At 47.1% G+C, this 27,238-nt stretch overlaps 2 protein-coding genes, 1 long non-coding RNA gene and 1 other non-coding gene across 4 annotated transcripts; 2 read left to right on the top strand and 2 right to left on the bottom strand.

Annotated features, from left to right (window-relative positions):
- Nucleotides 1–416: 416 nt before the first annotated feature.
- Nucleotides 417–1,774, top strand: LOC111589948 (uncharacterized). The gene is made up of 2 exons (XR_002749045.2): nt 417–597; nt 1,245–1,774. It is a non-coding gene; the product is annotated as an uncharacterized lncRNA (long non-coding RNA).
- A 7,554-nt stretch (nt 1,775–9,328) lies between these two features.
- LOC100281228 (uncharacterized) lies at nt 9,329–13,402 on the bottom strand. Its single transcript, NM_001371680.1, has 6 exons — nt 13,269–13,402; nt 11,826–11,875; nt 10,498–10,560; nt 10,099–10,189; nt 9,846–9,950; nt 9,329–9,640 (listed from the first exon to the last, which is right to left on the bottom strand). The coding sequence occupies exons 1-6, from the start codon at nt 13,333–13,335 to the stop codon at nt 9,549–9,551; spliced, it is 468 nt and encodes a 155-aa protein (NP_001358609.1). The 5' UTR covers nt 13,336–13,402; the 3' UTR covers nt 9,329–9,548.
- Nucleotides 13,403–14,721: 1,319 nt separating this feature from the next.
- LOC103636363 (cold and drought-regulated protein CORA) lies at nt 14,722–16,145 on the bottom strand. Its single transcript, XM_008658721.2, has 2 exons — nt 16,066–16,145; nt 14,722–15,824 (listed from the first exon to the last, which is right to left on the bottom strand). The coding sequence occupies exon 2, from the start codon at nt 15,812–15,814 to the stop codon at nt 15,179–15,181; it is 636 nt and encodes a 211-aa protein (XP_008656943.1). The 5' UTR covers nt 15,815–15,824; nt 16,066–16,145; the 3' UTR covers nt 14,722–15,178.
- A 6,542-nt stretch (nt 16,146–22,687) lies between these two features.
- LOC111590071 (U2 spliceosomal RNA) lies at nt 22,688–22,884 on the top strand. The gene has a single exon (XR_004852355.1). It is a non-coding gene; the product is annotated as a U2 spliceosomal RNA (small nuclear RNA).
- Nucleotides 22,885–27,238: the final 4,354 nt, after the last annotated feature.

Here is a 27,238-nt window from a genome sequence, read left to right as displayed (position 1 = left end):
ATTGATGTTACCACAAACCAGAGGGCAAGCAGATCACGCACTGGAGAGCATCTGAGCCCGAGGTCAATTCTACCGCATCACAATTAGGAGGCGTTTGGTTAGACCAAATGTAACGTGATCTAATTACGTCCGTAAAGTGATACCTATACAAGTGTTTGGTTAGATGTAGTCTGTAATAGATACCATGTCATCAAATACCTTCTATATTCAATTCCCCATTAATTCAATACCACTCGGTCCGCGACGCTTTCCTCTCCCACGGCTCGGCGACGTTTCCTCTCCTCGCGTTGCCTCCCTTTGCGCCGTCGCCTCCCCTCGTGTCGGCCGTCGCCCCTCACCGGTGAGTATCGTCCTCTCCCTCCCTCTCCCTCTCTAGCTCTATCCTTTCTCAAAAACCCTAACCTCCCGTGAGGCAGGCTCCACGGCGGCGACAGTCTCCTCGTTGTACTCACGGTCACCGAGCCTACCGTCGACGAGCCCCGCCACCATGTTGATGGTCGACGAACCCTAACCTCCCATCCACAAACTTGTCGTCGACGAGACACGCCCTAGATCTCATCAAAGTTGTTACTGTCAAGCTCATCAAAGCAGATAACGGTGAGTAGCGTAGCTTACTGTTAGGTTGTTTTCAGGGACCAATAACGTAAATGGAAATAGAAAGAAAACATCGATGCCAGTATAGTTCCTAATAAGCAACAATATTATCTGTTAACAACTGAAGTCAGGCGGGATCACAAGTACATAGACCGTTATCGGATTACAGGGTATTTGATTCCAGGTTGAGCCAAACCAAACATCTGGATTGATATCTATTCCCCTCTGTAAATTACGTTACAATTTGCTCAACCAAACCCGGCCTTAGAGGCTAACGAACATCAAGTAGACACCCTCCTGAGATGGACCATGAGTTTTTTTTGGTTTCTTCCCTGGAAGAGAGCTGGAGCCTGATATATTTGGGTAGATTCTCTCCTCTCCTCCAGCAGTGTGAGCCTGTCAAGATCGCACACACACATTGTCCTTCTCGTTCGCTTTACACGTAGGAGAGTATTCCTAAATCTACTCAAATCGGCGCCACAAATCATGGGGATACCTAACTTTTAAGGCCATGTTCTATTGCGTCTGGATCGAATGGGTCAAGGGATAATCCCCTTCTATTCAATTTTAACTAAGAAAGAATTTAATTTCTTTTAATTATCTTTGATCCAGACAACAAGCTCTAAATAGTTTTGTCTGTGCACACACAGGTACAATTGGAGTTGACAGGAGTAGAGATGTCAATGGGGACCCGATACCCGCCAACCCGTGGGGAATTCCCCTATTAGGGTACGGGTATGAGACGAAAATTGTCCCCATGGGTACGGATATGAGACAAAATCTCCACCCATTGGGTAAACGGGTATGGGTTTGGGAAGCAATAATCCGAACCCGATTACCCATGGGTATTTCATACGTGTGCATCTGTCGTGTTTGTATGAATGAGTTGAGGTCGAGCCAACCACCAAGCCCAGCACGGCAGCGCACCAGGCCCCAGGTCCTAGCCCAACAAAGCAACACGACAAGGCAACTAGCAGACTAGCAAAAAACAAAATCCTAAAATAACCAGCCATATGCTACGCCCTACCCAGGTGACGGTGACGACCATGGATTCTTAGGCGCCAACGAACTCAGATGGTACCAAGGAAGGTGATCAAACTTCATTTCTCCATTTCTTATATCGGTCCCGAAGTACTTATTTCTTTTCTGATGGATGGATGAATGGATCATGGTTCATGGATGAGTGCTTGCCAATGTAATGATGTCTGAAATCTAGATTGTTTGTGCTACATGTTAGTAGCTAGTTATCCCTTAATTGGGGATGGGGACCCATTGGGGACCCGAAACCCGAATGGGTATGGGTATGTGATGAGTTTTGTACCCATGATGGGTATGGGGATGGGTATGAAGATGGATCAAACATGATGGGGATGAGTATGGGATGCTATAACCCGATGAGGAATTCCTCATTGACATCTCCAGACAGGAGTCACAGACCACATCCTAGGCTCCTGGTGTGGTGTAGTGGTGTCTGGAAATGATACCACAACAGGGCAAGCAGATCACGCACTGCAGCGAGAGCTTCTGAGCCCAAGGTCAATTCTACCGCATTAGCTAGGCATGGCACCATCACATTTAGTAGCGTAGCTCTTAGAGGCTAACAGCAAGTCTGCACCCTCCTGAGCACACACACAACACACACACAGAGGGAGACCCGTTGTCCTTCTCGTTCGCTTTACACGGAGCGTAGGAGGGGTGTAAACCAGAGAGAGACCATAGCATGCTGTTGCGCGGGCCCGGCTGCTAGCGTCGCAGAGCGGATGAAGGCACAGTGGATTCCTAGGCACAGTGGCCGCCGGCCGGGACGACAACGACGACCGGAGTATACGGATCGGAGTGCGAGCGTGTAGTGGAGTGGTAGAGCCGAGCCCAGCCGAGCCGAGCAGCAAGCGTGCCATGCATGCAATGCTCTGAATGCATGGGTGCAGGCTTTCCCCGGGGTTCCACGTACGCGGACAGAGTAACCCAGCAATCTGAGTTCTGAAAAGGCTGGCTGCTTGGGCCACGGGAGCTGCTGTTGCTCTAGCTCATCAACCTGGCCCCTAGCCCAGCTAACCATGGCCGGCTCATCAACCTTCGCGCCCGCCCGCTCGCTCGCCACCCGCCGCCGTCGGTCGTCGTGAGGGGATGGAGCAGACTCCTCGCATTGGCTGTCACAACTCACAAGTTTTGCGAATATAAATGTCGTTATGTTTTAAGTCAAGAAGACAAACGTATTACCGCTGGCACGAGGTTGGCATATGGGCCCCTTCAGTAGCGGCGGACTACATATTTTATTTCGTCATAGGAAAATACGTGTAGTTTTTTGTTTCTTTTTTTTAATGGGATCGCGCCGGATCGGAGCAGGACAGTGCTATAGTCTGAAGTCTGCGGCGGCGATGATGGCGGGAACGACGCTGATCAGTCAGTCCCCTCCTGCAATCCATCCAGAGACCAGAGCTAGCAACACAACACGCCAGCTGTTTAACGATTGCAAAACCCTGAACGAAACCCCCGTTCCCCCAGTCATCTCGCGTTCTGTCCTCCTGTCGTCCTGTGTGCTTGCTGCTTGCTTTTGCTTCCCTTCCGATTCCGACGCAGCGTCTCGTGTGGGCCCCGCGGTAAGAGGGGGCATTTGTCCATGTAGCTAGGCTGCTCGATCTCGAATCCTCGATGACCTTGCGCGTGCCTGCCTGGTTTTCGGTGGCGATTTGGTTGGCATATGTTCTACTCGGCTTGGGCTATTCAGATGCCTATGCCGTGATGGACGACCTGCTTCCACGCTTGATCTAAGCATCTTTGCCCCCCCCCCCCCCCCCCCCCTCGTTTGAGTGACGCAGCAGTAAACAACGGATGCGGCCGGGACTGAAAGAAGAAGAAAAATCATTGGAGGCGTTGAACAAGCCAAGCGCCCGACGCAGCAGAACGCGCGTGTGGGCGCATCATTCACGCAGCCAGCAGGTGCAGCAGGTCGATCCCTGCGCGCGCCCTCCGCTGCCGAATTCCTCAGAAATTGTCACCACAGATCAGATCACGTCGCCCGGCGGGCGGCGGCCCCCCTCACCGATCCATCCGGCCAGGGCCAGTCCAGCTGCCGCCTGCCGCACTGTTTTTTGACGCGACCTGTTCTTGTACAGAGAGGCCCACACATCGACCGATCATTTCCTTTCCCTCGGAAACGGAATGTCGCTGACGAACACACCCCACCCACACCCATTGCAATCGCATCAGCAACACCAGCACTAATTGCGGGGAGAAAAAACAAAGACATGCCCACATTAAAAAAAACATCAAAGGTCTGTCTGTCTGTGGCTAGTTTATTTTACTACTACTACTAGTCAGGGCGGGGTGTGGATTTCCGGAGGAGTTTCAGAGAACAATCACAACGTTGCTACGGCCTATGGATGGGGATGTATGCGGCATCTGCAAAAGTATATACAGGGGGTACATCACATCAGCTGTGAGCCTGTGACTTTGATCGACGCAGCGTGAAATGTTTGTTTGGGGGACTGGTAGCAAAAGGAGCCGGCTGCTACTGCTACAGTCAGGGGCACGAACACTCCGGACAGACACCCGTAGTACTGTACTGTACTGTACTGTACTGTACTGTGACACTATCTGTACGCTGGCACGCAAGCCCACGCCCGCTGCTTCCCGATTTCTGAGTTCTGACCTGACGGATTGCCGGCTGATGCGTGGCGTGGCGTGGCGCCTGGCGGCAGTACAGTACCCCGCGCTGCGCACGAACTCGACAATATGATCCAGCACGGCACGGCCATGGGCCATGGAGTATAGTTTAGCGCTGCCAATATAATGGTAGGAATTACTACTACTGCTGCTGTAGAGGAGGTCCGGACCTGCGCTGAATGCCGCAGGCCGCGTAACGGACGGAATCACCGGAGCGCCTTTCCTCTCTGACCGTCTTGGCCTTGGCCGGCCGGGACCCGGACATCTAATCTAATCTAATCTAATCTAATCTAATCCCGTGTCAATGATTGCCCTCGCTAACCACCGATCCCATCCCCGCGCACGCATGCGGGTCTTGGGTCTTGGGCTAATACTAATCGCTGCTCGTGCTCGGCCTCGCTCGCTCTCGCGATCGCAATCTAATCCGCAGTGCTGCCTGCCTGGCTCCCGCTCCCCTCTCACACGCACGTACGCCCGGTCAAGATCTAACCACCGCTCGCTAATCGCTAATCGCTAATCGCCGTCGCCATCGGCATCGCCACCGGCCACCAGCACCCCCGCCACAATACTCCCTTCATTCTAGGCAGCATCATGCACGTACGTACGTACCTCGTGCCCCAGCCACCCGCCAATCCCATCTCCCAACCTACGCCGCATGTCTTTTCGAGCGATCGCGTCGTCGTTCGTCGTCGGTTGCTTTGCTTACATGCATACAGCTCATCATCACGGCTGCATTACTCCAAATCCGCACAGCTCGGCAGCTATGTTTGTTTTTTTGCTACTAGTGTTGCTACTACACGCACGGTAGTACGGTACCCATCGAGTGAGCGTAGCGCTAGACAGGGGCGGATCTAATGAATTGTCCATATGGACCACGGCATACCCTAAAATTATATAAGGTTAATTAGTATAGTGATTTTAGTAATTTATTTTTTAATTTGACAGTTAAAGTTCGAGTTTTGTTAATCTTTGTTTTTTTGTTTCTTTTTTAATATTTTTTTCTGTCACATCCTAAACATAGTAGCTGCTACTCTACTGGTGCTAGGTGCCTAGCGCAGTCGTCGTCGTCTCCTTCGGCTGATGTGGTGATGTGTGCTGGACTGCTGGTGGGGTGTGGGTAGTGTGAGGCTGTCAGCACTCAGCAGGCAGGCATTTTTCCCCTCCCCGCTCGCAGTCGCAGCCTGCTCCTCCTCGGTAACATGGCCTCCAATCATTGAGCTAACGGGAAGCAGAGAGGGCGCGTAGAGCAGTACTGTAGTAGTACGTACAGAGTACCCACACCCACTGCTGCTCATGCTGTTGCCTGCTGCCTGCTGCTCGTATCTGTAGCAGTATTACAGTATTACTACTAGCCATCGCCATCGGTTACTCCCTCCGGTGTCCTATTAGTTGTCGTTTTGGATAAGGTTCGAGTCAAACTTATAAAATTTTGACTATAAATAATTATTTTGTTATTTAGTTTTGAAACCTAATATTTATATGCACCAATTTGTCATAAAAAGTACTTTTATAAAAGTATAAATGTATTAAGAGTTTATTTGTATTTTAACAAAAAACATTGGTCAAAGTTATATTTTGGAGACCGTGTCGTTGTCCTAAACGACAACTAATAGAAAACCGGAGGGAGTACGTACGTAACTGCCGCAGACACAGCGAGCGCTTGAGCAGCCGCGTAGGGAGTAGGGACGCGGTTCAAAAATCAGGGTTGCTCGACACATGGCGCAGGGCAGGGCAGAGGTGATCGACGGCGTGGCGTGATTATGCTGTCCTAATTGGGCAGGAGATGCCATCGGGACTTGTTTCGCTGCAGGAGGCAGCGCTGTGGCCGCTGTCGTGTGGACCGGTCCTACTAAATGGTAGGGCTGGACCGCATGCCCCCTAGGGATGGCAATGGATGTCATTTATCCGCGTACCCGCGGATAAAAAACCCGTTGGGTACGGTTTTAGGTACGAGTCTGTACCCATGGATACGGATACGGATAGCACTTGATATCCGCGGATATTTTTAAAACGGATACGAAAAATCAATATCCATACCTGAATACCCGAATATCCGTTAAAATTACACCCATCCCACAGGCCCACGGGCCACATCGCCACAGCCCACAACGCCACAAGCATTCTCCAGGCTCCCGGGCACAGAGCGCAGATCTCCAGCTCGTCCTCAGTCCCTACGTCGCTGACTCCCTGCACAGCTCGTTCTCAGTCCCTGCATCGCTGACTCCCTACGCGCCTGGCCGCCTGCGACCTGCTCCCCTCAGTTCCTGCATGTGCTACCTCCCCTCAGTCCCTGGCTCCAGCGCGGCTGTCCCGGTGTAAAGTACAGGTTATTCCAGATGCAACGACTTGTTGATTGTTTTTTCACCCAAATACAAGTACATGTTATTCCAGATGCAACGACTTGTTGATTGTTTGAATTTGTTAGATTTATATATTTTGTATGTGTAGTGGGCAAACGGATTTATCCGCGGATATCCGTTACCCGCGGGTAACGGATGTGGATACTGTTTGTTATCCATGGCGGGTAACGGGTACGGGTTTGGATATCGGATATAAGTCGCGGATATGGATGTCCAGAGACACTATCCGCGGATATTTTACCCATTGTCATCCCTAATGCTCCCAATCAGTGACTGACTGCTGCTCCTGCCTTGCGGCCCTTGCAGCTGCTGACATTCTCCCAGCCCCGTCCCAGTAAAAATTTTTTTTAAAAACTAGGAGCCGGCCGCACCCTGAGCAGGGTGAGTGAGTACTCGGCTCTCTAGCGCCGCTGTAGTAAAGCGGAGCAAGCTGCCCTGAGTAGTGAGTGAGTAGTGAGTGACTAGTGAGTGCTCCGCTCCGGCGCTCCGGCCACCACCGGCCTGTGAACGCCTGAGCCACGCCACGACGCGCAGCAGAAGAGACGCTGTGGCTGTACAGTAGCGTACAAACGTCCGTCGTCCGTCCGGTAGGAGTACAGTTCAGTTGTTGAGCATTGCATTGAACGCGCAGGGGCCTCGCGGGCTGTCCTCTCGCCTCGCGGGCCACCGGGAACGTCAGTCAGTCGGTGATCCTACGCAGCTACGCCTACGCTAGCTGCAGGGCGTCGCTGATCACTAGCGCAACTGTGGCTGTCACTGTAGTGGAAAATCCGAGGGGAATTCATGGACCATCGTCCCGCCGTGGTACTGGTGGTAACTGCAGACGACGAGCGGTGTTGGTGTTCCTTTCAGCTAGCGTCTCCTCCGAATCAATCAGGTGCGACTTGGCAATGCAGCGCCACTTTACTGGGTTACCGCTTTGTAGTTGTAGTGGTAACTCTGAACGTACTAACAGCTACCAAGAATATCTTCTTTCTTAATCATAGTTATACTCTCTCTCTCTCTCTCTGTGTGTGTGTAGTATTAAAATAGTGGACTTTTAGAACCATATATTGGTACCAATGCTGTAGGTAAAAAACAAATGCCCTCCATAAGAAAAGAGGCATAGAGATGTACCAGGAAAAGAGAGGAAAATGTATTGAGAGGACGAATATAGATTAATTGGATAGCGAGACTGCAAAGTATTTTAAAATAAAGTTTAAATGCTGGTATGATATCGGGACAAGTGTATATATATATTGTCCTGGCACTATTATAGATGACTCCCCAACAGTCGAGTTGAAATGTAGCCGCGTAACAGCACACGGCAACGTTGAACAGTGGTGAAGTTATACACGCTAGTACTATTACCATGACACCATAAGAAAAAGATGAATAAAAAAAAACCGGAGCAGACATAGCAGCCCATTAGGACGTAGGCACACAGTGCTGCAGTGGCGCCTGCGATCCCCCTCGGGCGAGCTAGCTGTGACTGTGAGCACGGGCCGGCACTGCTGCCCACACCACACCACACTTGCCGTCGGCAGCAGCGGCGCGAGAGGCGTGCCGCGTGCGTCGCGTCGCGTCGCTTCCGCGCCATGCGCGCATGCAGACGAGACGACGGCCAGCTGTACAGCTCACGAACAGTGTCCTCCGAGGCACGCGACGCGATGGGAAACGGCAGGCCTTGTCCGTTTGCCCCCGGTCGCGAAAGCCGAAAGGACGCGACGCCACGGCGAGCGCGGACCGGACACCGGAGTCGCGCGGCGGGTTCTTCGTCCTCCCGGGCCACGCCGCGCGCTGCTCACCGGCTCACCGCGCATGCGTCAATGCGTGCATACCAGCGGTCTCGTCACCCGTGCGTCGTCGTGGACGCCAAAGCCACGGGCGGAGCGGAGGGAGAACGGTGTCTGCGCCCATGCACGCGCGCAAACACGTCGAATTCGTGGAGTTTCCGGACCCATAAGGCTGTCTGCGTACTCGTCCCAGCTTTGACCGTCGTGGACTCGTGTGCCACCCGAAACTGCAACGCAAGCGCAAGCAAAGCCTGCAGGTCAGGTCAGGGTGTGAACCGTGAAGGCTGAACCGGCGAGATGGCGGCGTCCGTGCATACACGCACGGCTCTCGTCGGCGTCCTTTCACGGAGAATTTGGTCAAAGCGGATGCCAAAAAGTTTTTTTTGTGCCTTTCCGTTGTTCCAGACTTTTGTGCCCGTCCGTTCAGGCTCGCAAACCTCATTACTCCTACGCTGACACGTCAGGAGAACAGCTCGTTCAATCAGACGGCACTGGTCCATGCGCTCGGCGGCACGAACTTCATTGTGCTGTGCGTGCATGCATGCACGCACGGGAGCGGCTGCACGCTGAGGTCAAAAGATGGACAGTGTAGCGAAACACTTCAGCGCACACGAACAGTCTCGAGCAATGCTGCGTCAGGGGACTGCAGCCATTCTGCCTTTTAAGTTTTATAGCCACTGTTGCCCTCGTCATCGCGTGGAGCGAGAACAGTGTGCTGAGCGAACGGACAGGTCCGGGCTCAGGCCCGCAGCTCGCGTCGCTGGAGAGGACGCAGCAGAAGCAGAGCCTATGCCGCAGCAGGCGCGCAGTCAGCTTGTTGCCTTCTGATCCTGAAACGTCTCAGCTCAGCTGCTCGGGCAGAGCAGCACGCTGCCTGCGTGAGCTCGTCACATTCTTCTGCGCACAGCAAACAGCAAAAAAGGCTGGCAAAAATGCTGCCTCACCACTCATTACATTTGAAATTTTCCGACCCGTGGATCGATGCAACAACAGTCCAGACCTGCTTCAATGTTTCCAGAGTATGACATCTCTAAAACATAAATTGCCATGCATGAAGGAAACAAAACAACAGCCCTTTCACGGCACCAAATGAACTACGTGACTTTGCTACTCCCTCGAGCTGAAACTGAAACTCTCCATCCAATGCATCGTATCAGAGCTCACTTTCAGTTTCTGGATTCGCACCGCCAGATGTCTTCCCGTTGACGGCGATAAGCTCCGTGTCGAATACCAGAGTCGCTCCGCCTATCGTATCGAGCACGTTCAAAACTTTTTCCATTAGCTTTATCGGACATTCCAACACAGCTCAGCGTACGTAGAAGAGAGAGAGACTGTGAAACGCGCATCCGGGACGAGATGAAACGGCCACGCTGGACACGGAGAGAATCTACACGAATAATTTCTTCACATGGAACCAGCGAGCAAGCAAACAAAAACCATCTAGCCATACCTGGAATCTTCGGTGGGGAGCCTCGCTCGCCATAGCCCATCTTTGCAGGTATCTTTAGCTTCCGCTTTTCACCGACGCACATACCTAGCAATCCTTGGTCCCAGCCTACAGGTGAAAAAACAACAAAATCGGTTGGCGAATTCAAGATCGCGTCCGATATAAATGGCATATGCCATCTCATCCGTTTTTCGGTGACACAATGCACCACAGGTAAAAACATAGAAAGTCTATTGTTACAGGGAAGGACAGTGACCTTTTATCACTTGGCCGTTTCCAAGAGTAAATTCAAACGGGTCACCTCTGTCATAGCCAGAATCAAAAACTGATCCGTCAGTGAGTGCCCCCTGCAGCATATCAAGCCTTTCAGCCAAATAAATGAGAGAGAGAAAAGAGAGGAAAGCGACGCAGCGGGTAAAGTATCAAGGAGTGCTTTAATCAAACACGAAAAGGCAAACCATACACGAGACTCGAATCTACAAAGATCATACTGCCAAGCAATTAGCACAGTTCTTTTACATAGCTATATTATTTCTGTGACTTCAGGTATATCTGTAGCACCATGAGCAAATCCCTTACCGGACTACATCACTAAAAAAATCAATGTGGAAAATGCAGCAAAGCTAAAAAAAATTTATACAGATCAGATGCTTACACGATAATGAACCTTAATCTTGTCTCCTTTGTGTGCTTGCAGGGTACATGACTCCGGTTTGTACTGAAAGGAAGACGAGCAAGAGGGGAAAAAAATTGTCACAAAGAATCAAAATGATATCTCCTTTCAAAATGTAATAATATAAAACTACAGCCTATTCAACCAAATATTTGATAATACAGCAATTGCGTGAACACAAGCAGAACCTAATGACACACAATTCTCCACACTATAACACTACCTAACTCTCACATCGGACTGTAACCAAATATTCTATTTCATATTATCATGATCCAATGATTCTTAGTTTTCTGTGTGGACTTTGAAGTGGTCGCCATAATCCAAAACAGAGGATATATATCAATTGAAGTTTGAATAAGACCATCTACAGCAGGTTACCTATACTCATACCAATATTCAAACTACACTCTATAATGCAATACGATGCAAAACGGTGTTTTTTAGTAACCATATAGGTGCAATGTACAGTAGTTCACCCATATGTTCACCACCAGAAACATCTTTTGCACAATTTTGCGTTGTAGATTGTACTGCTTGTAGAATGTAGTTTGAATATGGGTACGCGTATGGATAAGCTGCTGGATATGGTCTAAGTCCCCAAACAGAGGACTTCAGCAGCATTACCATGAGTCATCACCCAGCCTGGTCCAGGATCTTGATACAAGATACTGGTCCAATAAAGTCCTTTTCCAAAGGTAGTAGTAGTGAGGGGAAAACACCTTCAATACATGCAAGTTGTTGGGAGGATATTTTAGACCACTTCTAGTTTGCTCATCGGCTACAAGAACTTAACTAGCAGCAAACAGGGAACAGCACCACAATCGTTTGCAGTATTCATGTTTGAATGACACGTAACAAAATTAATTGAAACTAGGAGTATGTGTTAGCGCCCAAGGAACGACATACTTGTGAATGTTGCCAAGATACATTCAAGGATCCTGAATTCCTGATATAGGAAGCTACAATCAACTACTAGGACCACCGCTCCCGGGGCCCGTGTCTGTCCACGACGACGACGAAGTGCATTCAACACTCCATAATGTTATGTTAAAGGGGGAAGACAATGGAACCGATTTTGCTCGGATCCGTGTAGCTCCCTATCCTAGAATCATCCAAGCCGACCCCTCGCAACCTTGCACCAACATATTTCAACCACGAAATCGAGTGCTGCAGACCGTTTTTTTAGGGCACTAAACATCTTTGCTAAACGAACGAAAACCGGCGGCTAATCCCAGATCCGCCAGAATCCGCAAGGATAACAGGCAATTAAATGGTGGAGAGAATTGACCCGGTTACAGAGCAGACACCTTGACGCCGATCTGAAGCTCGGTGACGTCGCTGGACTTCTTGGCCGACGCTGCCGAATTTTTTGCATTTTGGTCCTTCAACGGAAAAAAATTCACGTTTGGACCCTAAAAAATTTTAATGTCATTTTTGGACCCTTTACTCGGCGCCGTAGCCTGTGGCGCCAAGGTAACACAGCTCGGCGCCATAGGCTATGGCGCCGAGGTACGTGCTGCGTTGGCACAAACGGACGTCGTGGCGCCGACGTGGTACCGAGCTCGGCGCCATAGATCATGGCGCCGAGCTCTATTCTGTACAGAAAACTTGTTTAGCTCAGTTGGTAAAATATAAGACTCTTAACCCTGAGGTTGTGGGTTCGAGCCCCATGGTTGGCGTTTTTTTTAATACTTTTTGTATTTGTCACTTATTTATTTTTTTGATGTCCATATTTTTCGTTTATGTCGCTGATTTATTTGTCCTGATTTATTTCTCATCCAGTTTTATTTTTGTGACTGATTTGTTTATTATGTCGCTGATTATGTGACTGATTTGTTGTCCATAGTTTTACTCTTAACCTGTCCCGCAACGCGACCGTGCACGGGCCCAGTCAGACAAGAGCAATAGGACAGCCGGCTTTAACAAGCTGTTCTTTTTTTATTGAAAAAAAAATATTGCTGTTTTTTATTACCAAATAAAGAACCCGCGCGCGTGCATGTGGAAGCTGAAACTCAACAGGGTGCATGTGCTTATTGGAAGGACCAACATCGCTGTGGTCTTTGACCACTCCTTGACGGGGGATATTACCACCAGCAGACCACATGCATGCCGTTCCTGTAAAATGGACGGAGATTATTACATCTCCAAACGCTATCGCGACCGTGAAACTACTGGGGAGTTCACTGCATCCCTATCGCCAGGCGGATGGGAAATAAATCAGGACAAATAAATCAGCGACATAAACGAAAAATATAGACAACAAAAAAAATAAGTGACAAATACAAAAAGTATTAAAAAAATGCCAACCATGGGGCTCGAACCCATAACCTCAAGATTAAGAGTCTTATATTTTACCAACTGAGCTAAACAAGTTTTCTATACAAAATAGAGCTCGGCGCCATGATCTATGGCGCCGAGCTCGGTACCACGTCGGCGCCACGACGTCCGTTTGTGCCAACGCAGCACGTACCTCGGCGCCATAGCCTATGGCGCCGAGCTGTGTTACCTCGGCGCCACAGGCTACGGCGCCGAGTAAAGGGTCCAAAAATGACATTAAAATTTTTTAGAGTCTAAACGTGAATTTTTTTCCGACGAAGGACCAAAATGCAAAAAATTCGGCCGACGCTGCAGGCAGATCACAATTCACAAGCAATGATTTCAAAAGCACGTCAAGGCAAACGAAAAGGTAGCAGAGCGCCTCTGTGGGGTGGACGGCTCGAACAAGGCGACCGAGAAAGACGCTCCGTTACCTGTCAGGAGGATGGCCGCGGCGGCGACGGCGGCTGCGAGGCAGATAAGCTGCCGCTTCTTCCCCATCGCGCTTTCTCCTACTCCACGACCACGGTCGCTGGAACCTTCCTTCCTCGTTCCCGTTCGGCTCTTTCCGAGTTCTGACTGACTTCCCTGGGGTTGCAATTTGCTTCTCAGTGGGCTCCTGGCCCAGCCGCGTAATAAGGCCCACTTACCGATGCGGCCTGCCCACATTTCAAGTGGCCTGCAAGCTTCTCCATGGCCCGCGAGGCTGTGTGAGTGCGACACTTGATGACTGACTGGAATGGCCGGATAAGATAGTACTGCTTCTATTTTTTTTTTTACTTGACGCTAGCTAATGCAATTTTACATTAACCAACATTAACTATAGAAAAACGGAGGGAGTATTATATATAACTTCTATCCCTATGTCATTTCCAGCGAGCTTCGCGCATGTATTCATATTCATAAGCAGATATGCTGACGTTCACGTTAGCTTTCTTCACAAAAAAAAATATTGGCGAACGTCATTTTTGTGATCTGAGAAGTGGGTAAGCAAGTGTAGGGCGCTGAACCGTTCAACTGGTTCAAGTAGTCAATGCTAGCTGATATGCATCTACGTGGAGTCCAACTAAAATAGATCCACTCGGCCACTCGTTAGATCAGCACTTGGGGGGAACAAAACCAGAGTCGCGTATTAGTCAGTGAACAATCGATGGCCCAAAACACACACAACACAAAATATATATATATCAAATACCTTTGTTTTTTTCAGTCTGCATAAGTTATTTTAGTTGCGAAGGCCCATCCTCCGGTGTGAAGAGATCAAACTTCTTAACCATTTCACCGCGCACCCGAGCACGTGAATCTAATCATTTTTGCCAATAAGGAGGAGTCACCACAGACTAAAGTTATTCGCTGGGGTTGAGTGTGCGTACATATATAACATATGAGCGTCTGCGTCAGTACTACGATTCGTAAAAAAAAATAGAGTTAGATGAGTAGTCCTGATCCAATACTTACGGCATATTTAATCTGAGAAACCATGCCATGTCACCATGTGTTTATTCCATAAATTTTGGTGTAATGACCACATATTCTTCATGCCCATAACAATTACTATCAAAACACGAAGGATGATTTAGTGCTAGTAGATCAACCCATATCAACTACATGAAAAAAATGAATAAGAAGATGATGACTCATCTGATTTCCCTTACTAAGGGAAACATTTCTATGGTTTTCCTTAGTGGAAACCTTAGAAAGGTATAGCTACACAAATCCGGATTGTACTTATAGAATAGAAGTATCCTTGACTTTGAGAAGAGATCCGTCAGCCAATTTTTTTGGAGATGTTTGTAAGGGTAGAGTACTAGAGTGTGTGTACGTATTCAAAGAGTTTACTGCGCGTGCATGTATATGAGTATTTTTTGTGTATGCACTGTGTACGTATTATTCAAAGGTTTTCGCAACCCTATCTTAAACAATTACCACTACCATATACATAATATAATTATTACACTGTCTACAAACAAAATAGTATAGCACACACACTAGCTTGCTGCCCTTGCACACAAATCTCAGCAGCAAGCACACACCACACATATGCATATTTGCATTCTGCTATAGACATGCATGTATTAATGTATACATACGGTTCATCTCCATCACAACGGAAACCAAATACGACACTGGATGGCACACTCGGAATAAATACTTTGATGCAATAAACGGCTCCTGGTGGTGAGCAGTGAGCTCTAGCTAACGATAGCAGGGCACTAGTACGCGGACGAAGAAGCTAGGTAGTGTAATTGCACGCATGCAGATGGCAGATAGATCTGTCGTCGATTGACGAGATGCCCGCGAGCATACATGTTGCAATGCATGGCAACGCCGGCGTATGTGCGCTTCAGTCCCTGTCGCTGAAGCCGAACTTGCGGTCGAAGAAGCGGCCGACGGCATGGAACGCGGGCCCGAAGAATCCGCCGCCGCCTCTCCTCCTCTGGCGGTCGTCGTTGTTGCTGCCATCGTAGTTGTCGTACCCGCCAGGCGCGCCGTACACGTGCACCTCCCTAGTGCTGATAAACATGGGCGACCTGGTGCCGTCCTGGGGAGCCCAGAAGGCGGCGGGAGCGTTGTTGTACGGTGCGTAGCCGCCGCCGCCGTCGCCGCCGGTGCCGTGGACAGCGGCGTTGCCGTAGTAGGGAGAGCTGCTCCCGTAGCCGCCGGCGCCAGCAGCACCGTAGTAGGGCGCACCTATTGCGGCGCCGGCGCCGCTGTAGTGGTTGCCGCCGCCGCCGTTGTAGTTATTGTCGTCGTTCGGCCTGTTGCGGCGGTTGTCGTCGGCCTCGTTGCTGTTGCCTGCGTACTTGGTGTACTCGTCGTCTTTCTTGCTGCCGCTGCTCTTCTTCAGCCTCGAGGACGCTCGTTTCTTGCCGCCGGTTGCTTCATACTGCTGGCCGCCACCGTATCCGTATCCGTATGGCTGGTCGTCGTTGCCGTCGTTGTCCTGCCCGCCGGCGAAGTGTGATCTGCTGTTCCACATCCCTTGCTTGCTGGTACAGTATAATAAGAAAGTTGATCAAGCAAAAGCGAGAGGATAACCAAGACACAGCAACTGAAACAACACTGTTGCTTCTTGCTCGCACGTTAATTTGTTCGATATACAGCTATAGCTAAGGATAGATATCTAGAGAATGGAGATACACAAACAGTAAAAAGTGAAAAGGGCGGAGAGGAGATGATCAAAGAGGCTTTGGTTGGAGCACCGAGCATGATGCGAGTTCGTATTCGTACCGGCAGGTGGAGGCAGACAATAGGACAGTAATAAGCAAGCAGCTCGCTGCCCTTGGCAACTAGCAGTGAGAGCAACTGAGCAAGCAGCCTTCATAAAGGACTCCAGGTCAACGTCTACTAGCTTCAGGTCAAGGGAAAATGCACTTTTTTTCGCAGACATGTGTCAAGGTGCCGTCCCCAACTGTTCCGCTGTTTCGCGCCACCTGCATATACTATATATATGACACTGTTGATTTTTTTTTTTACTTTGACACTTGTTTTTTTTTAAAAAACTTGAGTTATCGTTTATTTTGTTATGATTTATTTTATATTTTTAAATAAATATTTCGAATAAGACGGGTGGTCAAAGTTTTAAAAAAAATCAACAATGTCATATATTTGTGAACGGAGGTAGTACTAAACATTTTTGCATGGTTATAAAAAAAAGGTTCGAATTGAATTTCCGACTCGGCTGGATAAGAGAAGTCTCATCACAAGCAACTTTATTGTCAACAACACTCTTCAAGAGCGAATATAGGTCAAAAGGCAATAGAGGAATAGGAAACAAGAGCCAGTTTAATTAGAGCATGCACAACCCCATTAGTTGAGGGTTTTTTTAAGAAAACTCTAAGGGTTAAACAAAAAAATTTAAGAGATGAGCTCTTCGTGAAGCGTCTGTCTCTTCACTATTTTCTATACTTATTGTATCTTAACTACATTATAATCTAGGGGTTAAAGATTCTATCATATTGTCTCTTAGTTGTCCCTTATATCTAAAAAACCGATCAAAGATCTCTGGTTGTACATGCCCTTAATAGGCTACGGTTATGGTGGTCCTTACGAAGCAGTTTGTCTTTGGGTTTACTATAGGGTTTGTTATAATTTGGGTTATGGCTTCTTTGGAACACATATTGTGTTTAATCTAATGAAAATCAATTTATCTCACAGAAAAAGCATATTCTCACGTAAAAACTTATATTGCAACCTAAAAGAGGTTCAATGTTTATGTGGGGGATCCGAGAGAAACATTTCTAGGCCTTCACCCTTCATCTTATTTAGACTTATTCATCGAAGCCATTATGATGGCTTGTGGTAGGAGTTGTAGCACTATCTCCCGTAGCTCTCCTACTCAGGCTATCCGCACTCATGGAACCCTAAATTTCTACTCTAAAAGGAATATTTCATCCTAGTCAGCAAGATTCTCTACTCTATCCTATAATACTCCACGTTCATATTCACCCTAAATATCTACCCTATACCAACTATCACATATTCTATTATTTTTTCCCACACTTTTTTCCCTCCGTGGCGCATGTGGGAGGTGGGCCCATCCGCATGCAACTGCCCTAACCAGTGCGCTGGATTTGGAGTAGAGTTGAATGAGCGCTAGATTTGGAGTGAGAGAAAGAGTAGCGTTCGGTGCCGAGTACGTCGCTGCAGCACACGAGTAAACTCTATCTCCGTAGCGTTCGACATTGAGTCCGCCAGTGCGGGCAGCCTCACCTCCTTATTTCAAACTTCACAATATAACAATGTTGACTATAGTGCATAACAACATTTTGCACGACCACATGCAACATCTACTGGATAGTCAACTTGAATGTCCTATCAAGCCCACCTTAAAACAACAACTACAATTGGAAGGTGTTGCTAGGGCACAACAGAAGGAGAATATTGCCCCCCAAAACCACTACTTAGATGCTTTGATGGTGATAATTTTCTAGTTTATCACAACCATTCACCTCGCGTTGATGTTAGAAGAGATCTAGATCACGCACTAGCATGTCTTTAGTTGGAGACGAGAAAAGTAGTGGACCAACAAAATTGATCTAGAGACTGATTAAATTGCTGCTAATATTTTTTTTTGAGGGTAGACTCTCAAACACCTCTCAAAGAGACCAATAAAAAAAGAGTATGTTAAGATTATTCTAGGATCGACAATGCCACCTAGAATGCCATCAAATCTCATGGTAGACGTGATAAACAAAAATATATAATCAAAATAGATACAGACTCTCATCAACGACTCTAAAATTTTTATTGGGGTATCGAGAAGCTCCTCGCTTTCCCTTAGTCCTTGTTAAAACCCTTTATAAAGATGCCCTTGCAAGGGCTACGCTCCTGGTTGGGTAACTATATGGATATGGATCTAACCTTCCACATTCTAGTGGATCTCTGAGATAGACTCTCCTAGACTACTCTTTGTCTTCTTCAATATCAAGTTTTTGGTTGGAATGTTGTAGGCGTCATTCCCTCCAGTTCATCGATGACGGTCACACTACAATTATAGCTGGTGTAATATTGCAAGACTACAAGCCCCTTTGAGTACAACAATGGTGCATGCAAGTATCAAGTAGTTAGAGGTACGCAAATATTACTATGCTCAGCCATTCCCCGCTTGCTAGCAATTCCTCCCCTCGGGCGTCGTTGGAACCATCGCTCTACCCATCTACAACTCAACAACTCCGCCTCGATCCAGCTCAACCCACAACCATGCCGACCCCCACCCCCACTCATCCATTGTAATCGTCGTCTCCCACCCCGATTATCACTTTGAAATGTTGAATGTTTATTTCTAATATACTTCATTAAACAAATGGATGGTTGAAGTAAACTTGAATTGTCGAATGTTTCTTCCTTATAAAATTTTAAAAATAATGAATGACTAAAGTAAATATTGAATAGTTGAATATTTGTTATTGTTTATAACCTTGAATGGTTGGATAAACTTGAATTGATGAATATTTGTTGTTGCGGTTTCGACTCCTGATCAGCTGGTGTGGTTGATTTATTGGCCCAATTGATTTCTTGGTGTAATTGATTTCTGGTGGACCGGTCCAATTAAACCTTTTGATCCGGATGATGGACCATGAGCATTTATATAGAAATGCCTTCAAAGCCTTTCACCATCGATCGCGTGGTAGGTACTACATCTGACGCATGCTGGATGTGGGTGTTGCCAATCTCTTAGCCCGGTTTTATATCTGCTGCTTCTAAAAACAACAGTTATTTACAATGGACAATAATATATTGGTGGGACTTTCATTTGATTATACGTTAGCATCGATAATTGTCTGCTTTTTTTTGAGGAATAGACAAGTGGAATAAAACACGGGTGATGCTGACAACGTGGTTACCTGACGAGATGGTAACCACAACAGATACACGCTTAGCATTATATACTACTAAAGTCTATACCACTGCGGAGTAGGGAGTACTATACTGGGATCATGCATTGCATTGCACACTAGTTGACTGGGAACTGGGATACAATAACAATACAAGCCAGGCAGAGTACGTCACGGGTGATGCAGATACGTGCGTGTAAGCTCTCTGGAATCCGGAATGCTTCTCTTGTGACGGAAGACGCACTGCTGGGCCGCCCTGGGTTAGCGCGAGGCCTAGGGCACCCCAACACATGGGCCCGTCGGATTAGGTCCATGGTTGCAGTGAGGCCCACGGCTCGACTTGTTAAGCAACCGATTCAAAAAATCATCTCAGCTCTTTTGTAAGCTCGAGCTGACTTATTTAACTCACGAGACGGAACAAAAAAATATTATATATATATATATTTATATATATATATATATCTACAACTATTAAGTGTCATTTGTAGACTGCCCCCGCTCCCCTACCCAACGCCGCTCCCGCACGCCCGCGCGGCAGCGAAACCTCCGCACGCCCGCGGTCCGCCTGTTCCCCGCGCATCCTGCCGCACGACCTCCGCTACCGCAACGGCATCCCCCGCACGCCCGCCTGTTCACCGCACAATCCCGCCGACCTCCGCTACCGCAACGCCGCCGCCGCAGCGAAATCCACACCCACGCATCCATCCAGTACCAAACCGCCCCCGCGCCGCAGCCCTTTGCCCACGCCGGAGTCTGGCACCCAACCGCCACGCGCGCCAGCGTACCGCCCGGGCAACCCCACGTCCGCCGCGGATTCCGCACCCACGCCGCCAGCCATGACGCGGAACGACCGTCCCTACGCCAGCGGAACAACAGCGGAGAAACCTCCGCTCGCCGTATCCCCGTCCTTGGTGCCCCGCTCCACGCTTCCTCGGTGTCCCGCTCCACGCCCGTCGCGTGGTCCCAGCCCCACCCCGTCCTCCTCGCGTCCCCCACCGCTACAGCCACCAGCAGCAGGAAACCCCGCCGCGGGGAGGCACCGCCCCAAGAAGCGCTGCCATGGGGGCGTGGATTCCGCATCACCGACCCTGACCCCTGATAGCGTCGTGCTGGCTATCCTCATCGGGGATGAGGACATCGAGCCCGCGATGCTAGCCAAAGAGGCGAACGGCGGGCACATGGCGGTGGGCCTGAGTCCGGCCCCTAACTCCAAATCCTAAAAACCTAGCCGCCTCTCTACCCATCCTCACCCTCGTCGGCGTCGCCTCTGGCGGTGGCCGACCGCCATCCAAGTTCAAGTCCGCGTTCGTCGACTTCCCGACTTTAGTGATTCTTGTTGCGGTAGCAGATCGAGGCTCCGACGAGGTGGCTCCACCAGATCCAGAAGACGGAAGTAGAGAAGAGAAGCGAACCAAAGCAAGCAGGCTTCAAGAATAAGGTACTGGATCAACAACTCCTAGCTGATTCAATTCTTGAGTTTGTTCTGATCCGATCTTCCCTTCCTACTCAGTGTTGCGCTATTCGATTCAATCTTGTGTTCCTCTGTGCTGCTGCAGGGGGAGGGGGAGGACCAAGCGAAAGGGGAACTAGAGCAAGATGGGTGGCGCACTGCTGCTTGCACTCCGCCTCGTCTCTACTGTCGCCGCCCCTAATAAGGTCCACATGCTATTCCCTTTAGCTGCCCTCCTTGCTTGCTGTGAACTGTGAATAAACACTGCTAAGGCGATACTATACCAGCGAACTCTTCTCGTGTCTGGCTTACTCTCGTTGGATTCATACTTAGTGATATGTGAATAAGCCTTTTTCCGTGGTATTGCGAACTGTATGATGGCATAGGATGATCATAAACATATATGGGAGTTATAGGATGCAGTGGTGCAGGAAGTGGAATTCACCTTTATACCTTAGGCCTGGAGTACCTTGGGCCTGTACTGAACCTTGGCTCTGATCAGAATGGAACGACAGTTTCAGGGTCCAAATTCTTTGGAGTTGAACATTGAAAAATATATTTCTCTCATGCTGAATAGTGGCCTGCTTATTACATTTGGCTCACGTGCTGTTATATCAAGCTATCTTTTTATTAGGCTATTGATTCAAAATTGTAGTTTTAAGTTTTCTTTGCTTCAATAAACCTGATTTGTGCTGTATAGGCAAGCAATTCTTCTAGATTTCCGGTTGGAAGAATGCTATGTTTATTGTATTCATTTTTTGGCAGTTAGAAAAGCACCGGAGAACTGATCAAGGGCTGAAGAAGGGGGTTCTGAAGTTTGAATTTTTCCTTCAAGAATCTCAGTCTCAGATGCGAAAATTAAAGAGGGTATGCTCCTTCTGGTTCCATAAGGATATCAGTTTCATTTCATGTTATAGTTGTTTGATAGCATATTCTTCTTCCAGTTCCATAATTATTGTCATTTCCTTTGTTTGTAGCATACAACGAGAGCGAGTACATATCCATTGATTTGACCACTATTTTCTATTACAATATCCATTTATGTGCAGCACAACTTTAATTCTATATGTTGGTTGAAAATTGCAATTCTACAACTTTAATTCTATATGTTGGTTGCAGGTCATAAAAAACCAAACAGATTGACCATATACCACTAATTATGTATATCAGTTTATTATTTCTCTTTCTTTGATTTATTGAAAAATATATTTCAGATGCATTTGGTGACAGATGTGCTTTATGCTTTTATTAACGTTTTTTCCTGGATGTAGTTCAACTTGGCAATAGTTTTCTGGGCGTGTTGCCGTACCTTACATAATATTTTGAACGTGGAGCTGGGGCGAACCTTGTTGGCTATTTTTGTTGCTTACGTTTTCATCTGCCATCCATGAGGCACTGAGGCGGTCATGCATTTTTGCCGAAAATTTTCCACCAGAAAATTGTTTGGAAAATGGTACACTCCGTACAAATGTCAGCTGTAACTGCTTGTTGCCGGTTTTAGTGTGGTAATGTGCTATAAATCGTACACAATACAATTTATGGATCCAACCCGATTAAAATCGGACACTGTTTCTATTCAATTTTGAATTATAATTAATTAAGAATTTAAACAAACTGTGAAGAAATATTTAAATCATTATTCATTATCATCCTTAACCTTGACCTCGCTTTATAGTGCTGTCAGTTTGAGGCAAGCTCTCCTGCTTCTGAGAAAGAAAAAAAGCAGGATAGGAAGCAGGATAGGAGCCCGTAAGCTGTTGACCGTGAGAGACGGAGCCTGCTTGCGACATCACCCTTCAGGTCGTCTGGCCTTGACCGAGTCTGAGAGAGAGAGAGCGCCTTGCAACTTGTACGCTCCTTTTACAATACGGCCCATGAGGCCGCGAGCGGGAAATCAGCATTAGGCCCAAACAAGGAGCGTTTTCGCGCGAACGGAAGGTGCGCCAGACCGCATGGAAGAAGAATAGACACGGTGCATCTGTTTATAGTCCCACATCGCTAGCAGAGATGCGGAAGGGGCACGAGGCACGCTACAAAGGAAAGCGAGAGTGCCTAGCTGCAACTCATACCTTTCTCCGCCTTTTGGCTAAGATCAAGTGTAGTATCTGTTCTTATCAGTAGACTGCCCCTGCTTTCATGTCATACTTCTTAGGACCTGGCAATCTATTTTGACCTGTATTGCTCTTCTTGTTTATAGGCACATGCTGTTTCAGCGATTTTGAATTTTAGTGAGAATTGTACACAAGAAATCGGCGAAGCATCATGGCTCCTGACGAAGCAGGGGCTGCGACCAGCGCGCTGGACGTTGCTGGGAGGCGGCTGCTGTCTAGAGGCAGCGACAGAGCTCATGATCGTTGAGACCTTTGATACTAGATTGGTAGGAGTTGTGTTCCCTATGCTGACGATATGTTTCCGTTGCAACGCACGGGCACCTATCTAGTATATATATATGGCAGGTATAACGAGAGCCCTGGGCTTCCAATAGTTAAAGAAAGCCCAGGCCGACCACCCTGCAACGTGATTCAACCTAACGTGCCGACTCAACCAGGTTGTTGGGTGCGTCACCCGCCCCATGCGCGCTAAAAAGGAATGCATGCCGACTCAAACACGTTCCCTTGCATGCGCGTAAATTTAGGAAAGATATGCGTGACGGTTTCTATTTTTAAATGTTTTATTTCCTTCATAAATTTAGGATCGCTGCAACAGCCATGCAGCTAGACTCGTAAGGACCATTTTATGACATATACTGATACTAAATATGCTATATTGTGTAGATAATTATGCAATTTGGTATACTGCATAAAAATCTGTTACCAGCTGCATGCACACGAATTTATGATGGAAAGAATGTGCAACAGAAGAAAATAAATTGCACGCATAAAAACAAAAAATCGTATTTAATGTTTTATTCCTTCATAAGTATATGATCTCTCCAACAGCCATGCAGCTAAACACATTAGAACTAGTTTATGATATATACTGATACAAATTATACTACACGGTGTAGGTATTTATGTAATTCGGTACACTGCGTAAAAAATCTGGCATGTTGTTCACTGGTAGACGCATCTCCGGGTTGGAGCGTAAATAGTTTAAGTTTTGAGCATAAAATCCCTCATTATAAGCGTAAATACCGAGCCAATGTGAGAGGTTGATAGCTCTAATAGGTTGTTATTATGATCCTATTTTTATGGCAGATCCGAAAATTATGGCAAAATGCATGCATGAGTTAAACACGTCCTCTTGCATGCGCGTAAATTTAGGAAAGATATGTGTGGCGGTTTCTATTTTAAATGCTTTATTTTCTCCATAAATTTAGGATCGCTGCAACTGCAACAGCCATGCAGCTAGACTCGAAATGACCATTTTATGATATATATTGATACTAAATATGCTATATTGTGTAGATAATTATGCAATTCGGTATACTGCGTAAAAATCTGTTACTAGCTGCATGCACACGAATTTATGATAGAAAAATATGCAATGAAAGAAAATGAATTGCATTCATAGACACAAAAAATAAAATTTAATGTTTTATTTCCTTCATAAATATAGGATCCCTCTAACAGCCATGCAGCTAAATGTATTAGAACTAGTTTATGATATATACTGATACAAATTATACTACACGGTGTAGGTATTTATGTAATTCGGTACACTGCGTAAAAAATATGGCATGTTGTTCACTGGTGGACGCATCTCCGGGATGGAGCGTAAATAGTTTAAGTTTTGAGCATAAAATCTCTCAATTATAAACGTAAATACCGAGCCAATGTGAGAGGTTGATAGCTCTAATAGGTTGTTATTATGATCCTATTTTTATGGCAGATCCGAAAATTATGGCAAAATGCATGCATGAGTTAAACACGTCCTCTTGCATGCGCGTAAATTTAGGAAATATATGTGTGGCGGTTTCTATTTTAAATGCTTTATTTTCTCCATAAATTTAGGATCGCTGCAACTGCAACAGCCATGCAACTAGACTCGAAATGACCATTTTATGATATATATTGATACTAAATATGCTATATTGTGTAGATAATTATGCAATTCGGTATACTGCGTAAAAATCTGTTACTAGCTGCATGCACACGAATTTATGATGAAAAGAATATACAATAAAAAGAAATGAATTGCATTCATAGAAACAAAAAATAAAATTTAATGTTTTATTTCCTTCATAAATATAGGATCCCTCTAACAGCCATGCAGCTAAACGCGTTAGAACTAGTTTATGATATATACTGAAATAAATTATACTACATGGTGTAGGTATTTATGCAATTCCTTACACTGCGTAAAAAATCTGGCATGTTGGTCACTGGTGGACGCATCTCCAGGTGGATCATAAAAACATTAAGTTTTGAGCATAAAATCCCTCAATTATAAGCGTAAATACCGAGTCAATGTGAGAGGTTAATAACTCTAGTAGGTTGTTATTACGATCCTATTTTTATGACAGATCCCGAAAACATGGCAGTCGCATGCATGCAGTTTCTATTTTTATACAGATCCAAAAACTATGGCAAAAATCGTGAGAGTTTTCATTGCATGTGCACAAATTACGAACAACATAAATCAAGGATTTGCCTTTTTAATGTGCATGCAGTAAACTGATATACGAACTCCGTGTTCAAGCATAAGTTTTTTGCGTAAATAATACATGTGGTAGGCATAAAACACAATAATCGAAAGGAAAATTGCGCCGGGTCAGAGGATGTTACGCGCGATCATCGTTGCGCGCATCTCGCGCCTTCCGTGACGTCGCTCGCTCGAACATCGCGTCTCATGCGTCGTCGTTGTTACTCGCGCGTCGATGGGCGTCGCTTGCTCGCCGGCCTTGGAAGTGTCGTCGCCTCGGGCCCCCGGATGTATGTCTTCATTCAGGCCGCCCGAACTGCGCTGGATCGGAAGATGTAATGCGCGATCGTCGCTGCGCGCACCTCGCACCTCCCGTGACGCCGCTCGAACCTCGCGCCTCGTGTGTCGCTGTCGCTACTCGCACATCGAGGGGCACCGCTTGCTCGCCGGCCTTGGAAGTGCCGCCGCCTCGGGCCCTGGGGACGCCGCCGCTTGCCCGCACAAGGGCACTGCCGTCGCTCACCCTCTAGATCGGGGAGCCACCGCCGGCGGCCTAGGAATCGCCGCCTCGACTCCGGATCGAGGAACCGCCGCCACCGCACGTCGAGGTCGGGGAGTCGCGGCCACCGCAGCCACTGGCCGGGGGTCCACCGCAGCCACTGGCCGGGGGTCCACCGCAGCCACTGGCCGGGGGTCCACCGCAGCCACTGGCCGGGGGTCCACCGTCGCGCGCACTATTGGGCAACCGTCGTCGCTAATGAATTGGGATGGGGCGTGAAAAACTGAACCCTAGCACTCCGGATTTTCTTTTATAGACGTCTGAATCTGGTCTGGCTCGACCGGATTGCAATGTCTGGTCTGGGCTTCCTCTAGTTATTGGAAGCCCAGAGCTCCTAATATACAATATATATATATATATATATATATATATATATAATCAATTGCTAGTTAGTTCCATATTAATTTAACACTAGAAAAGAGTAATAATACTCATAATTTCATATATCACATTATTTAAACCTCAAATTAACATAGTTCATCACCTATTAGATAAATGCTAGCCAAATTAACATCGTTAATTAAATATTAGTTTTATTTTGCTGATAAATGGGAGCTCGAACTCATGTCGAGATGCCTACAGGCCTCCGGCTCCTTAGTCCTTCCGCGGGCGCTTCCGCGTGGCCAACTTTTTTGCATTTTAGCCCTTTTTACGTTTTTTCACAACTATGCGTCGTCATTATTGGCGTCGAAATAACGCACAGCGGCGCCAGCATCATTGGCGCCAACTTTTCCTACGTGCCTGCAACGTGGCAGGTGCCAGGGGGTCGGTGCCATAGATCTTGGCGCCGACCCCCTGGACGGCGAGGTCGATGACGCCTACCTCGGCGCCAAGATCTACGACATCGAGGTACGCGCCACGTCAGTTCCACTGTGGCCCTCAATCTGACATATGCACGTCAAAAAAATTGGCGCCGACACACAGAACCTAGACGCCAATGATGACGACGCTGAGCCAAGAGTCCATTTTTTGAAATAAAACTGCAAAAAGCATAGTTGTGAAAAAACGCAAAAAGACTAAAATGCAAAAAGTTGGTTCCGCGTGGTTGGTCCTCCCGCCATCACCTCAGAATCCAGACTTATGTGGCTACACAATAGACTTTTGTTTAGTTATTTATATTAGGCCCGTTTGTTTCCTTTCATTTTGAGGAATTGAAATCTTACTATTGGAATAGACTATTTTTTTAGAATGTGACATTCCACCACTTTTCAAAGTTATCATATAAGCCTATCTCAAATTCATGGAATGAGAGATGGAAATTAATTATATAGATTTACATGTTATTTTTCCGATGTATAACTTATAGCACATTCTTCTATTTGCTTCGTTATAACATAAATGTAGTATACAACTATCTCTGTCATATGATTTAAGATAATATACAAATATATTACATATATAAATATATAAACTTAATTAATTTTGTCTAAATTATAATTATTAAAACGGAATTCAATTCCAACGAAACAAACG

This window comes from Zea mays, chromosome 8 (assembly GCF_902167145.1).
Source record: "Zea mays cultivar B73 chromosome 8, Zm-B73-REFERENCE-NAM-5.0, whole genome shotgun sequence".
Classification (NCBI taxonomy): domain Eukaryota; kingdom Viridiplantae; phylum Streptophyta; class Magnoliopsida; order Poales; family Poaceae; genus Zea; species Zea mays.
Note: the sequence above shows the minus strand (reverse complement) of the source record. Positions and strands in the feature narration are given on the sequence as shown.

Coding starts and splice junctions, on each gene's coding strand:
- LOC100281228 (NM_001371680.1), bottom strand. CDS start 13,335: ATGGGGAAGAAGCGGCAGCTTATCTGCCTCGCAGCCGCCGTCGCCGCC. Junction 10,561..11,825: donor AGCTTCAGATCGGCGTCAAG/GTGTCTGCTCTG, acceptor TCTTCCTTTCAG/TACAAACCGGAGTCATGTAC. Junction 9,641..9,845: donor CTCCCCACCGAAGATTCCAG/GTATGGCTAGAT, acceptor TCGATACGATAG/GCGGAGCGACTCTGGTATTC.
- LOC103636363 (XM_008658721.2), bottom strand. CDS start 15,814: ATGTGGAACAGCAGATCACACTTCGCCGGCGGGCAGGACAACGACGGC.